General features: G+C 32.4%; 1 protein-coding gene across 1 annotated transcript in view; it reads right to left on the bottom strand.

Annotated features, from left to right (window-relative positions):
- LOC123668098 (scavenger receptor class B member 1-like) overlaps window positions 1-16,924 on the bottom strand; it is a 41,552-nt gene that overhangs the window by 10,423 nt on the left and 14,205 nt on the right. The window contains exons 2-4 of the mRNA XM_045601892.1: window positions 14,254-14,345; window positions 13,094-13,257; window positions 9,177-9,321 (exon numbers count right to left, since the gene is read on the bottom strand). Coding sequence (XP_045457848.1) covers window positions 9,177-9,321; window positions 13,094-13,257; window positions 14,254-14,345 — 401 coding nt within the window. The remainder of the gene's footprint in view (window positions 1-9,176; window positions 9,322-13,093; window positions 13,258-14,253; window positions 14,346-16,924) is intronic.

The raw sequence follows: 16,924 nt of genomic DNA, 5'->3' as shown, positions 1-16,924 counted from the left end.
CGAAAACATAGTTAAACATAATTGTTTTAAGACTTTTTGCCGCCTTTTTATCTGTAAACAACATAATGTGGAATGGAAAAGATTACTACGCTTATCATTTTACTCCAATATTCCTTTTAGATGATTCATTGTTAATTGAATATGAAGGCTGAATATTGATGAATATGAAAAACAAAATTTAAATATACTCAATACATTTTTTGCTATGAATGTATACAACTTTTTATGGGTACATTTTTAAGTGATAGCAATGTGCATATATGTGTTTGCTTTTGTATATTTTTATTGTCAATGTTTTTTATGTATTTCAATATTTTTAATTAAATTGATGATTTTTAGTATCATATCAAAAATCGACAGTTTCAGCGGGAACTACATCTACAGCGAACCTACATCTTCGACTGACCGTGTCGGTGCTTTAGCCAATTAAGCTATATGGTACGATGTACCGGTTAGATCGAAATTTTTGATATGATGATTTTATATTCAGTTCTTCATCATATCAAAAATTTCCCTGCTCACCGCTGGAATGTTCGATTTTCGATATGATATTAAAAATTGTTTAGAATTCCCTAATGTGTGGGTAACACAAAAAATCGTATAAATTGAAGATGTTTATCATATACTCATGGAACGTGTGCGGGTCGAACTGGAAAGACTGAATTGGAAAGATAGCTGTTAACGATATTAATCTGCTTGTTATTTGTATTATTAATGTAATCTGAAGTCATCCATTATTATCAGAAGCAAAAATATTGTATCATAATTTTAATTTAATTGTAATTTAGCGTGCAAGTTAATTTTAAAATGTTTCATCTTCAATATGTGAAAAAAAAATAAATAAATAAATAAACCCTCTTAAAATATTAATTTTAAAATGTTTCATCTTCAATATGTGAACAAACCTTATTAAAATATTTAAGGAAAAATGTTTTTAATTAAAAATAAGTTTTTCGTCGTTATTTATTATATGGCTGTTGGTAACAGTTTTGTTTTTTTCGTTTGGTTGTATTTTTTTATATTCGTATTATTATTATATGAATTACTAGCTTCTGTCCGCGACTTCGTCCACGTGGTATAGGAAACCCTCAAAAGGAAAAATACCCGATTTTGAAACATTCTTCATTGGTGCTCCACTTTCTATTAGTCTTGGCGTGATCATATATAGCCTATATGGGTTTAATTAGGGCTATATGGGCCATATATAATATATTTTTCAAATCGGATCAGTAGTTCCTGAGATTATTTATTTCTAAATGTAATTTTTGTATTACTTCTTACATTAATGTCTTTTATATATTTTGTAGAATTTATATTTAAGTACATAGGTAACATAAGGTACATATAATATTATCACGAAATATAATAAATCTATAAATCTCCAGAAGCATCTATCTATCAACATTGAGAGCAATTTTCCGGATAGCAATCAAATTCAAATTACTGAACTCAATTCAAGGAATCACACTTCAAATGTGGTATTATAGCGGGTTTTTTTGTTTTTTATTGTAATGTTTTTGTTATACGTTCAAAGCTTTAACTTTTAAATAAAATTAGCGATAATGCAGTCCGTTGCAACATTTGCGAGACGATTTAAATTAATTAAGTATTAACGTGCAAAAAGTATGAATAAACAAAAAGCTAAAGTTAAACGATATCATTTAGATAGAATAAGAATCAGAATAAGAATAATAATCCAGCACAACAACAACACCACACAGAACGACAGCAACAAGAACAGCACAAATGCTGTTAATTAATTTTAAGAAAACAGGTCACAGTTTTTGCCAAAAACATGGTCATGTTTTCGTAATTCGTAAAACAAACAGTGAATGGCGACTCAGATTTAAGGCTTCAGACTTGTATGGAACACGATACAATAAAAAGGCAAGCGAAGATAAATTGGGTCCGACAGATTATTAAAACTAAACTAGCAAGACCCGTGCGAATAATTCGCACTTAATAAATAAATAAATAATTACCGCCCGTCAATCATGTTGACGTTGTTTTAAAATTAAAACCGTCGTATATATAACTTTAATAATTAATTAATTTACAAAAACAAAAGCAATTATAAATTTTTTAATTATTGATGCCGGTAGAGCAAGCAATTATCTATAAAATGATATATAATTTATGTGGAGTAATTGTGAGGGTTTTTTCTAAAAAGGGAGGCAAACTTAACTTTCGCGTGTTAATATATATGATGATAATAGATTCTTACATATTTAAAACTTTTAAAATGTTCTGTATGTATACCATCTGACCCAACAGACGTGGCCTTATCTTGGGAATTATCGAATAGATAATATAAAAATAAATAATATAAATAATTATCGAATATAGAAACAGCTTAAATTATCCTTAACTTTTGTGATTTTTTTTTTCTGCGTAATTTTCTGCAAAATATAAAAAAATGTGAAGTGTGTGTCTACTTATTTACGCACGTAAGAAGTCAACTTCATGTTGCTAACTTATGATTCGTTGACCAGCTAACTTCAGGGTGTTGGTTTTTTTGTGACAGTGTGCGCGCGCATCGTAAAAATTTACCCTCATAATTTTTTTCTAACTTTAAAGAATAATAACTTCAAAAATTACTTCAATTGGTCCAGCCGTTTTCAGGTTTTGCACTTAGCACGTAGCTATTTTTTTATTTATATGGAAGATTACTGTACTGTGTGGCTACAGTACTAAAGAATATAGCTACCCCCTCTCTTCCCGTGGTTGTCGTAAAAGGCGACTAAGAGATAACACAGTTCCGCTACCACCTTGGAACTTAAAAAGCCGATCGGTGGCGGGATAACCATCCAACTGCTGGTTTTAGAATACACAGGCCGAAGACGGGCAGCAGCGTCTTCGGTGCGACAAAGCCAGCCCTGCGGTCACCAACCCGTCTGCCCAGCGTGGTGACTATGGGCAAAACACATGAGTTCGCGCTATTTTTTGGCGTGAACTTGTGGAGGCCTATGTCCAGCAGTGGACTGTATAGGCTGTAATGATGATATGGAAGATTCTTAAGTTATTCCTCCGAAATATTTCATGAGGTTCGGCCTATTAATTTCAAAAAATTCATTGACTTGGCGTAGACTTGGCAAAGATTGGATTGTTAATAGACAAAAAATGTAATAATCATTCGTAACATTAGTATAGCTTCCTCGAAATATTACCTAAGCTAAAATTAAATAAAAATTAGATGATGTTAACTTTATGTATAAAATGTTGTGATTCTCAAACATCACCCGTAGAGCACATGGTTCCACTTCGGTTGCCCCGGTAAAACGGACCATAAAAATCGGTGGAACAAAAAACCCAGCAAAGGTATTTTTTGTTAATTAAAATTGCAATTTGCACATTTTATCTTTAAATATATTTTAATACAAAAGCATAATTGATATAATAAAATAATTCAAAAAATGTTCCTATCCTTTATACAAAATTATTTTTAAATATATTTTAATATAAAAACAAAATTGATATAATAAAATAATTCATAAAATGTTCCTATCCTTTATGCTCAATATTATATCCGGGATCTCAGATTCTCAAAAATGATATCCATCTGACGTAAGACAATTTTTTAGTACAAGTCTGTTTAACAAATTAATTTCACTTAGAAATCCGTCGTTTATAGAAATATTCTAATATTATAAAGCTGACTTATTCATTGGGCAGTTTGTTTAACTCTTTAACTCGGTATATTTTTTTCAATTTTTTTTTTTTTTTTTGGTTTGCAAAGCCTAGCAGTAGGTAGATATAAAATTCGCTAAACCGGATTAGGGTTTTTTAATTTTTAATACACTTCAATTTAGAAAATACATACACTCATTGATGATTAGATTTTAGGCTATAAAATATTACGTTTTGCGATACGAAGAATATCCTCTGCAAGTTAATAGTAATAGTAGTCAGTTATTATAGTTCATTGCATATGTTCTAGAATACGCTTCAGTCTGTAATATCCCACTGCTGGACACATAGGCCTCTTCTCCATGGATCAAAGCTTAATCCACCACGCTGCTCCAATTTCCTTCTGAGTAACGATTGCTATCAGATGTACATGATAACAACTGGGACCGCCAGTTTAACGTGTTCTCCGAAGCACGGTGGAAAGACGCACAAGGACTGCAAAACATCAAGACCACGGCAACATCTGTATGGCCAATACAAATGCTTGTCATGTGCGGGGATCGAACCCGCAATCGCCAGCGCAATAGCTACAAATCAGTGCTGTAGCCGTTTCGCCAACGCTGCGTCTTAATAGTTTTATAATATTAGATCATTATACATATATGTGTTATGTTATTGAAAGATTTTTTATTTAATCGTAATAATCACAAAAACGAAAATCGTCATAAGAAAATAATTTTAAGTACATACCGAAATTATAAAAACTCCGTAGGTATAAAATTTGTTTACAAGCAAACGACTCAATACTTAATAACTTAACCGTTGGAAAATCACTACGTAATTTTAAATTTTTTTCGCTTCACGCGAAATTGATGCAGAACACGATTTGGATTTTTTTTCTTTTTGTTATTGATCGTGTAAGCAAAATAATTACCTTCTTTATTATTTTACATATAACACCTTACGAGCTTAATATTCAAGACCGCTGTAAGATTTATATTACTCCTGTGTCGGGAATTCAGAAACCCATACAATTCACAATTATTAACGCCCCGACCACGACACGCACAGACTATATAAAAACATTAGGACGCACAAAACTTTTTGGTCATCTAACTTTTATACGCTTGTCATCTACATATTAAATACGTGAAGGCAAAAATTTATACCCCTTTTTACGAAAATTGCGCTGACGGATTAGTACGAAACTTTGCACACTTATAGTTTATGTAGAGCGGGAGTGCAGAATACTAATTTTTTTTAAATTATGCATAAGAATACGTTAAAAAATAAAAATAAAAACATTACTCCCACTACTATGTATTTGACACACACATGCCTATATACTCTTGTTTATTATTATAGAAGTATAGTCTTTGACAACAAATCCTTAATATAGGTTAAACTCATAATTTAAATTATTTATGGTCGAATTTCGTCCAATGGGCGGCCTATAAAATATATAATATATATCTATAAAGTGTATAATAGACTTTAAATTTTTACCTACACAACAAATTAATTTGGACAAGTTTTTGGAATCTTCCGCTTCGAATTCCGTTAAAGCGTATAAGGTATTAGATGGAACAAAATTAATCGTCTGTGCCACAAAAACCAGTATCAGAAACCATTAATCAGACAAATCCGTAATTGATTACTATACTATTAATAAAATTTATCTATAAAGGCTACAATTAGATTTTAATATGACATATTTTTGTATAAGGAATTCTAATGTGATGTTATATAGCCTATGTTATGATTAAGTATCGAAATAAAAATCTATTTCTTTATTACAGTAGGCTTTAAAAGCTTTTAGAATATTGTTTAATTTATTACGAGACTCTGATAAGAAAATAACGAGTGTGCTTTAGACCACACGACTGAAGTAAAACTACTTTAGTTTCTATTACAGTTATATGCGATACGTAACTCTGTCTCTTTCTATCTTCACTAAATTTTATCTCCCTCTCAAGTTCCGTTCGACTAACCGGATCACACTTTACGTAACGCCCTCGTCGTGCATTCACCAGCTTAATCCCCAAGTCAAGCCTGCGTAAAGAAGTTTTACTTCAAAAAGATATTCAATATTCAGCAGTTACTATAATGTTTAAATATTCGGTTCGGGATCGTGTCGCGTAACTATAATTATGGTTTAAGAAACATTAACATAAGAAGAATTGATAAATACCCTTAATAAATATTTAATATGCTAAAATCATATATATCATCATAGCGATTACTTATCTCAATTGTCACATATATGTATATAAGTGACATTTAATCAGTTAAATTTATAAGAATTGTCAAAAACGAAACGAAAATATTTATTTCATAAATTACTCATTACTAAGCGAAGTATCGGTATGTCCGATTAGTTTGAAAGTCGGTGCCCGGAAAGTAAAATAAATAAAATACATGCAAAATGCGTAAATAACTTTCTACACTTAAAACAGTAAATTTATCTACAGTACATTTGGTGACTTGACAGCATTCTTAACATTTCCGATAAGTGACATTGACATTTTTATTTTTGATATTTTGAACTGTTATTATACATGACATTGGTGATCCGTGCTATTTTTACACTGTTAGAATACATTAATCCCAACGAATATATTGTAGCTTTTCCATCTTAATAACTTAATAACTTTATAAATATTCTAAATCTATGATCAAAAAATTACCTTTTTTCAATTATGATTTCAGATGTTATCGTTCAGATATTGAGCAAAAATACTTTTCCAATTAAAAGTGCAAAATAAGATTCTTAAATTTGATCAATTGTTTTTTTTTTTTTTTAAATGGCCTTTCTTACCTTATTAAAAAAATATATAATACTTTTTGATCAAGTTATCACGTAAATTATTCAAATTAAAAACCTTAACCTTTTTCGTAGTTCCTTAATATTTTCAATATGATAATATAGAGGTAAAATACGCAACGGTCACATTTCCAGCCTCTATACGTCAAATAAAAATAAATAACGATAAAGAGACAAGAATAACCGGATCACGTTACAGGTTTAATTCAATTTAACTTAAATATGAAGACCATGAATTAAAAAAAAACTGCATAATGTATATCTAATATATAAAATTCTCGTGTCGCGGTGTTTGTATTTAAACTCCTCCGAAACGGATGCAGTTTTTTCTAATAAGTAGCGTGACTTTGAGGAAGGTTTAGGCGTATAGTTGATACCGTACCAGCTATCCACATTCTGTCCTTCGCTGTCGCTAATAACATTATAAAAGTGTTATTTTGGGCAAAGCCCGGGTCGCTAGTAATGTCGAAATCATATAAACAAAAAAAACTCACGGTTTTCTTCATGGTTTCAAGAAATATTGAATTCTGTCTATCATTATTGAGACATAGACTGCTAAAAATTAAAAAAAAAGGAGTCCGTAGAAATAAATCATCTTTTATTATTTTTTAACAATGTTTAAAACATGGCTTTTGTGAAGAACACTCACACACATATACATACATATATATATATATATATATATATATATTGGCAAATGGAGTGTGAGACGCTCTCCGCCCGCTGGACCAGGCGCGAACTTGGGAAGGCCTATGTCCAGCAGTGGACTGCGATAGGCTCAAATGATGATGAGACACCCTGTATGTACATACCTGTATAAATAGTAAATTAAATGTGTCACGAAAGTCGTGCGTTTATTTTTCGTTTTCGTTTATAAAAAAATATATTATTATAGTTTCATTTAAAACTTTGATGCCACGAAATTGTATTTATTTATATTATATAATAAAAGGGCCTTGACATTGAGTGGTTGGAAAATTACAGAAAAAATAATTTACTTATAAAAAGGAGGTAGGGTTATTATTAATTTAACTAAATATGAAAATAAACAAAGAAATAAAAAGGTCGTTTTTTTTATTTTGTTTTGAGAGGTAAATTAAAAAAAATATGTTAAAGAGGCTCGACTGATATATGGTATAAATGAAATTACTAGCTGACCCGGCAAACAGCGGTTTACCATATATATATATATATATATATATATATAATGTATGTTCGGGGAGAACTCCGTGGTTTATGGACCGATTTTGATAATTCTTTTTTTTAGAAAGGAGATATTCCTAGTTTGGTACCATTATAGGAAACCAGGATCTGATGATGGGATCCCAGAGAAATTGAAATCCTCGAAAATACGCATAACTTTTTACTGGGTGTACCGATTTAGATGATTTTTAATTTAATCGAAAGCCGATATTTATCATGTGGTCATATTTAAATTTCATCGAGATTTGATAACAACTTTTGGAGTAATCTTTGATAATGCGTATTTACTTGAGATTTTTTTCGTCTACCTACGTTGTATTACTTGTCATAGGTCATCCGAGTAGATAATACTTGGTTGACCGAGCAGTCAGAATAACGAACCGAAACCGAATAACACCGTCAGTCAGAATAACAAAATGACATAATTTGACGGGTTCTTTGATGACTTAATGACTTTTAAAAATAATTAGAACAAGCTAGTTGTTTTTACTTATCATAGTGACTTATTACTAATATTATGTATGAGGTTGTGTGTTCATGCTTGTTACACGTACAAGTATAGATGAATAAAACTTGTTATATAGGTAGACCAAAAACAACAAAAGCCAACTATTGTCAATGATCAGCCAGCCACCCATTGGCAATGATTCACCCTGAATATCCCACTTCTGGGCATAGGCTTCTTGTTTCAGCTGTCGGGAGAAGGATCGGAGCTCAAACAACCACGCTGCTCCACTGCAGGTTGGTGGATATATTCGCTACTATGAGTAGAGATCGCTATTATGTGCTCTCCAAGACATAGTGGGGGGACCCACAAGGACAGATATCTAAACCGAAAAGTAATGTATGTACAAATACAAACATATTTTTTTTTATGTCACTAGGTCGGCAAACAAGCGTACGGCTCACCTGATGGTAAGCGATTACCGTAGCTTATAGACGCCTAACACCAGAAGCATCGCAAGCGCGTTGCCGACCCAATCCCCAATCCCCCAGGAGCTCTGGTCACCTTACTCACCAACAGGAACACAATACTGCTTTGAAAACAGTATTATTTTGCTGTGATCTTCTGTAAGGTCGAGGTACTACATCAGTCGGGCTGCTCCATATTTTGAGCAGGAAATTCCTGCTGTGCCCTACTTCAGTTAAAAGTTCTCTTGAACGTGAACCGAACCCGCAAACCGTCGATGTTTTAGGCCAACACGTACAACTACGCCAGAGTCGTTGTTGGACCACTTTTTGTCAAATTGAGAAGATTATGTCAAAGTAAGGAGCAAGTCGGTGTGATATCTCTTAGAGCAGAGAAAAGTGTCACGTAAGGAGAAAAAAAAAAATAGCAGTTTGTAAGTTAAGAATGTTATAGTTGGATTGATTTGTAAGTAATTCTGAAAACTGTAATTGGTAACTTCACGAATAACTATGATTGAACAGGGCTCGAGAATTAAGATGGTATCTAAATTAGACGTAGTCCATACTTATTGTCTAGGCTATTTATGTATAAATAGTTTAAATAATCACTTACCAACAAAGCAATATGAGGTAAGATGACCATATCATCTTCTTTATTCCCCTCTGACAACTCTTCTTCCCAGATCAGAGGATGTCGGGGGATGGTAGAAAGAGTTCCATTGTCATTGAACATCACCTCGCTGTGCTCAAGAAACTCTCTGAAAAAAAAAATGTACACTTATTTTTGGGCAAAGTTTTTCAAGTACTACTAATGTAGGATGCTATTGGTTCCCCTCGATTTCTCTAGGATTTCATCATCAGGTCTTGGTTTCCTTATCATAGTAACACCTTTGGGATATCTCCTTTCCAACAAAAAAAGAATTATCAAAATCGGTTCATAAACGACGAAGTTATCCCCGAACATACATGAAAAAGAAATTAGATACGGTCGAATTGAGTAACATCCTCCTTTTTTGAAGTCGGTTTAACAATGATTAGACTCTGACATGAATAACTGACGTAAGTGATACAAAAAATAAAACCGGATATTGAAATTTAATTGAATACAATATAGCGATAAAAAGATAATTTGATATTAGATGTTTTTGACATCATATCATTCCATTGAAAATCAATTAAGGATAGTCATTTTTTTTATACTCCTAAGGTGGTAAAAAAGCGTTGTATCCGCCTTGTGGTAACCATTTACTGTAGCCTATTATAACCAGTAATATTAGGAACATCACAAGATAATAGCTGACCCCACCACTGACCCTCCAAAAATTCTGAAGAGTTTCATAAATAACTAGCTGACCTCGCAAACGTTGTTTTGTCATATATTTTATTAACTCCCTTAACCCCCCCCCCCCTAACTATATACATAACTTAGGGGTATGAAAAATAGATGTTGGCCGATTCTACCCGATATACACTCAAAATTTCTTAAAATTCTGTCCAGCCGTTTCAGAGGGGTATTTTAAGTAACATTTATTACATAAATTTAAAATGAATTTTATATATAAGATATTATGATATTCTTAAAAACTTTAAACTGATTTTAAGAGATTTTTATAAATATGTATGTAAGCTTTTTTTGAGTGAATTAAAACCACTTAAAGAAATGAGAAATGTGTATTATACATACAAGCGTTATAATTATTAAGATTTTAGGTACATACAATTTTTTTTCGTGTAGTGTTTCATTCAATAAAGCATTATTTGAGATAAGGTGAATTATATCTTAAAATAAATATAATTTAACACATATTTAATGGGTTTTCTATGTAATTAAGTTTTAATTGGACATATAAAAGCATATTGTGAACAGAACGGAAATGTTCTTTTAAGATTTTTTTTATTTCATAAGGGCTTTGACATTTCAACATAATACTGTGGCGGAAAGGTTGCGAAAGGTTATTTAACTTGAACCGCTTATTAATAATAAGAGAATGAAGGTTAGTAGCTTAACTGAGAACATACAAATTTCACTCCGATTTACTAATATAATAAGTGTAGTAGATTTTCAACAAACTTAAAAAAGGAGGGGAGATTTTCAATTCCTTGCTCTTTTTTTTGTGAGTTACTTTATAAATTTTTACTTTGTGTACCGATTTAGATATTTGTTTTTTTTTTTTCGATGTAATTTCTCGATGTAATTTGAAGATAATCTTTACGCCATTACTAGGTTATAGTCTGAAAGGGGTTAAGCTTTTACCTTTATCTTTAACTACCCTTTTTTGTTCAAATTATAAGAATTTTGTGATAAAATTATACTATCTGACTCACAAATACATCTTCAAAATCTTTCGCCCTAATATTGTATAAATATTCATACATTAATTACAGTACCCGGGTGACCGAGCTAAGCTCGGTATTTTTAGTAAATCGTGTTTTTTGGAAATCATAAAGTATAAATACGAATTACACATTGATAAAATATGAATAATATTTTTCGATTTTACCGACATAATAATAAAAAATAAGAACAGTCTATTTAAATTAAAAATAACGAGTGCAATTAGAAAAAGAAAAAGAAAAAATAATTGATCAGGGACATGTGGATTTGAACCATGATCTTCTCGGTTGATCCCGAGCGGTCGATTTCCCACCGAGCTATTTCAACTACATTGACTTATGCGAAATTTACCTTCGTATTCTAACGATATTTTTTTCAATTCCTAAAAACAGGGATAAAACGACATTTCCTGAAAATGAATCCTAGCTAGATAGATTTATCTCCCCCGAAACCCCCTAAATACTAAATTTTATGAAAATCGTTGGAGCCGTTTCCGAGATTCAGATTCTATATATATATATATATATACAAGAATTGCTCGTTTAATAGTATAAGATTATGTATATTAAGAACCGCGTCGAGTTTTGATACTTGTCGAACTGGTTAGGGCAGCGTTTTAAAATAACCAGACTACCTAACCCAAAAGTTTTTTCTTATTGAAGATGTGACTTCTGAGGTAAATTTTTTACCCTTACTGGTTTAGTATATGGCCTTACTACTTTTACTACTGGTACTTTTGTACATTAAAAAGTTAATCGCTAACAGGCTGGCAGAAAAACAAAATTAAAAATTATTTATAGAGTGAAATATTATACAATTATTTATTACTTGCAACTCGCTCTGGCTTCACACTGATATAATGATAATGTTGGATGACACTAAATACAAAATAAATATTTGCAATGTAAACGCAAAAAAAATGTGTTTATTTACAACATCGCGTTAGAAACCGCTAAAAAATATAAATTTTCTTCTGTAATCACTCTATTTATTAAAGATAACCGCATCAAAATCCGTAGCGCAGTTTTAAAGATCTAAGCATACATACAGCGGGAAGCGACTTTGTTCTATACTATGCAGTGAGTATGGGTGTGTGTGTCTTTGTACACACAGTAATAATTACATCGATACAATAAATTTAAAACACATATTAATAACAAACGAATATGTTTACTTTTTTATATTAATTAATTCTTCATAAATATATTAAAATTTAAATCAAATTTAGATAGGAAGGCTGTATTTTTTATTTCGTGCTTCTATCGTTGACATATTAAAAAATGTTTTTCTTTAAGTCCAAAGATCTCTTAATAATACATAACTGTGCTTCCACGGTCTTTTCCACTATTAGAATTATTTGCTTAATAATTTTCCTTATATAAATTATAGTAAATAAATCACATTATAATTACAAACGTATGTATGAAATGTCATATTTATTTTATTTACCCGTTTTAAGTTGTACAAGTGTAAATGCTGTATCGGTTACGCTTTATTTATCTACATCTGGTAATGGTAAAAATGTCAGATATTTATAAACAAAATGTGTTTTTTTTTTTTTTAATCAGCTCAGTTTTAAACGAATAAATAATTAATTCATAAGATACGGCACAACGCATATCTTGCTTAAAATATGGAGCAGCTTAACTGGGGAAGTACCTCAAAGTTACAGAAGATCACAGGCAAATAGCACTGCTCACATCAGTGTTGTGTTCCTGTGATGAGGAAGGTGGCTAGAGCTCCTGGGGATGAACTGGGTTGACAGTGAGACTAAGTGATGCCAGCCGGCATGCAATCCTCCTCTCATGTTGCAAGCGTCTACAGGCTACGGTAGCCGCTTACCATCAATCAGACCGTAAATATTTCTGCCTTCTTAATTGTATATTATTTTTAACTGAGGTAGGGCACAGCAGGAATTTCCTGCTCAAAATATGAAGCTGCCCGACTGGGGTAGTACCTCAACCTTACAGAAGATCACAGCAAAATAATACTGTTTTCAAGCTGTATTGTGTTCCTGTTGGTGAGTAAGGTGACCAGAGCTCCTGGGGGGATTGGGTCGGCAACGCACTTGCGATGCTTCTGGTGTTGCAGGCTTCTATAAGCTACGGTAATCGCTTACCATCAGGTGAGCCATATGCTTGTTTGCCGACCTAGTGACATAAAAAAAAATATTGAATAAATAATGAAATACATACCGATAAACATATGGACCGATCTCCTGGACCCGTAACTTGGTATCTATACCAGACATGTACTCATCCGCGTTCGTGACGTTGAAGAGATAGACTTTGGTGTACAGCTTCACTTCAGGCTTCCTCCACATTTCGAATATCTCCCCAGCACCAGCTAAGTTCACTTTCTGTTGACAAAAATAGAAAATAGCTTTAGTTTTTTTGTACCTTATATATCTGAGACGTTTCACTATACAGGGCTTACCAGAATTATATTCAGTGTTTGAGAAGCTACTTTTGGCTGCTAGGCTAAATGAAGATTAAACCATCACGCTACTTTGAAAAATTGTTGTGGAAGTACCTTTTTGGATCATCCTTCCCCTTTGAGTTTACACTAATATCATCTCCCCTTTTTCGTTTCCCACTTGGGGTAGATATTTGCATTTATACAAATATTTATATTCGTCAGTTCTTGACGGTGTCTCTACACCATGTTTCAGAAAGCACGTAAAGTCGTCTGTCCCGATTGTTATCATAGATATTTGAGAGCCATAGTTACTCGTAGTTGGGAACATGTCCGCCAACCACAGATAAGCAGTGTGGTGGATTAAGCTTTGATATTTTCATAGAGGAAGAGGCGGATGGAAAGAAATGTGACCAGTACTGAGATACTACAGTTGAATAAATCAACAAATGTTCATATAGAGTTTAGATTTTATCATCATCATCAATTCAGTCTATCGCAGTCCTCTGTTGGACATATGCCTTCACAAGTTCGTGCCTAAAATGTCATAAACCCATGTGTTTTGCCCAAAGTTACCACGATGGGCAGGCGGATTGGTGACCGCAGGGCTGGCTTTGTCACACCGAAGACGCTGTTGCCCATCTTCGGCCTGTATATTTCAAAGCCAGCAGTTGGATGGTTATTCCGCCATTGGTTGGCTTTTTAAGTTCCAGGGTGGTAGTGGAACTATGTTATCCCTTAGTCGCCTCCTACGACACCCACGAGAAGAGAGGGGATGGCTATATTCTTTACTGTCGTAACCACACAGCTGGTTTAATATTTATCATCACCATTATGAAAGAAACGTTAATGAAGTCACACTGTGTCACAGTATAACACTTGTTAATGTCACAATTATTATTTCTTTTATTCATAGTAAAAATATGTTCATGTAACTTACCCATCGGAATATAGCGTCGTATGGATGTAGAAAGATAATTGCGAAGCCAATTCCTAATAATATGAAACCCAACAGGAACAAAAGGAATAGCCCTGAGAACAAAGAAAAAATACACATTAATATTTTTTCAAAAATTGTTTTATCTAAAATTGTATACAAAAAAAATATTTACTATTTTATGCAGAACTGGATAAACGTTAACTCGAAATGAAAAAATTAAAAAATGGTTATCTGTAAAGTTGGTATACAGACGATACTTTAACGTGACAACGTCATAACAAAACATTTCCTCGGACGCACAGGCCGATCGAGTGGAATAAATAGATACGGCGCAAGCGTACAATATACGTAAATAATTGTCCCAATTTTTTATGTATATTTTGAGTTTGGTTCACTATCGTAATAGCGAATTTATTTTTTATTTAAATATACAACAAATTTAATATTTTACTTTAAGTAATGTATACTATACTGAATTAAAAAAAAATGGTTGTCTGTAAAGTTGGTTTACGTTGGTTACGTTGGACAATAGTTTAACGTGACAACGTCATAACAAAACATCTCCTCGGACGCACAGGCCGATCGAGTGGAATAGTAATAGATACGGCGCAAGCGTACAATATGCGTAACGGGACAATGAGTCATCCCTTTTCATGCATGCAGCCGGCGTTCATCGATTTATAAGACGTTGTCACGTCAAAATAAAACTATTATCAATAATTCTTTGCAGGAGGCCTCGTAAGCTTTTTAAATCGTTATTTTATAAATTAAAATGACATTAGTTTTTAATAAATTAATTTTAATTTATTTTTAAAAAGAGCTGATTATACTCGTATATATATTTATTTTTTATATTTTTAAGGACGAAATTTTATAATAATTTATAAATACTATAATTATACTCTACTTTGAAATATATCATAAAATTAAAAATACGGATGAAACAAAATCTCCTTTTTTACAGTCGGTTAAAACACAACATAAAAAATTCATAAAAGTATTGTGTAAGGTACAGACTTCGTAAGTCTTACATAACAAAGGTTATTAAAAATAATATAAAATATTTGGCACCTATTGAAAGCGTAAATTATATTTCAATAATAAATTATTTGTAACGAATTTTAAATATCGAAAAGACCCTCAGCGGATCAATATTCTAGAAATCGTCGAGGTTATAATGAAATGTAGGTTTTTTTTTCATTGATTTTATCAATTAACGTTTAAATCTAGAAACTTCGTAGGCTAAGGTCATTGTAAATTATTCACTCACAATATACATATTATTGGAGAGATTGTTCGTTAGGTCTTATGAATGTCACTTTAATTAGATAAACATATTTGCTAGGTGGTTTACATTTTACTGTTGATCTTACACATCCACTATAAAAGCAGCAGAAATAATTTCAGACCATCTTATAAAAGGTTCTAACGTTATTTTCAATTCGTAACAATATCGCGATAACAGTAGCCTATGAGTAATTACAAATTTCCCGCTATTTGCGTACCAAGTTGCATTGCGATCAATTCGGTGGTAGTTGCGTGAAAGTTTATATTATTAATATATTATTATAAGTAGTATTATTTAATGTTTGCCTAATGAGGATAACGTCGTAATAATTAAATGATAAATGAAGATGGACAAAGTCGCGGAACATACACACGGTCGTCTGTTCCTAAGACCTTAAGGCCTATATATATAATTTTTACAACATATTTACTACAAGCTTTTCTTGCAAAATCTTGTTTGTTAACTAAACATTCTCCGCGACTTTATCTGTATTTATAAATTATCACGACGTTAATTTCAATAGCCTTAATATATAGGCAACAGCTGACTTACACAGCTACGTTTTTTGACAAATATACATATAAATTTGGCAGGCTTCGTCGAGTCTTTACTTAGAAGATTCTGCTGATGACATACGGAGCCGAGATGTGGACATTGCCGAAGGGACTGGTGCACAAGTTTAAAGTCGCTCAGCGTGCAACGGAACAGGATAGGCTTGGTTTTTCTCTCAAAGATAGGATTAGAAATGAGATTATCCATGAGAGAACGAATATAACTGATATAGCCCACAGAATCAGTAAGTTGAAGTGGCAGTGGGCTGGTCACCTGTGTCGCAGGACCTATCTGTTGGAGCAAACGTGCCCTAGAGTGAAGACCGCGTGTCGTAAACGCTGTGGGGAAGTTCTCGGGTTAGCTTGACCGACGATCTAGGTAAGATTGCCGGTGTACGCTGGATGAGGATTACGTAAAACCGGGATGTCTGAAGCGACCTTTGGGAGGCCTATGTCCAGCTATGGATTGCAATAGGCTGAACTGACTGACTGACATATAAATAAATACTTATATTACACCCAGTCTTAGGGTAAGAATAGAACTGACAACTATTGAAGCAGAAAGTAGTGTCAGCGTTGATAGGCTAGTATTAAGTATTACGACAAAGTCAATGAATGAAAATATATTCAGAAACACTTTAAAATCATTATTGATCGATTCGATTTCATAATATTTGTTATTGTATTTTTAGTACCATTCTTGCAATATTTTACTTCATTAAGCAATAACCGCTTCGGAATGATTGTGTTGAGACAAAATGGTAAGAAACTCAAAAGTTAGTGTGTCATAATATAGCATAGCACGGTTTTAGCTTTTTTTAAATTTTGTGAA

This window comes from Melitaea cinxia, chromosome 30, assembly GCF_905220565.1.
Source record: "Melitaea cinxia chromosome 30, ilMelCinx1.1, whole genome shotgun sequence".
Lineage (NCBI taxonomy): Eukaryota > Metazoa > Arthropoda > Insecta > Lepidoptera > Nymphalidae > Melitaea > Melitaea cinxia.
The sequence above is the reverse complement of the archived record's forward strand: the minus strand, read 5'-3'. Positions and strand labels throughout refer to the sequence as shown.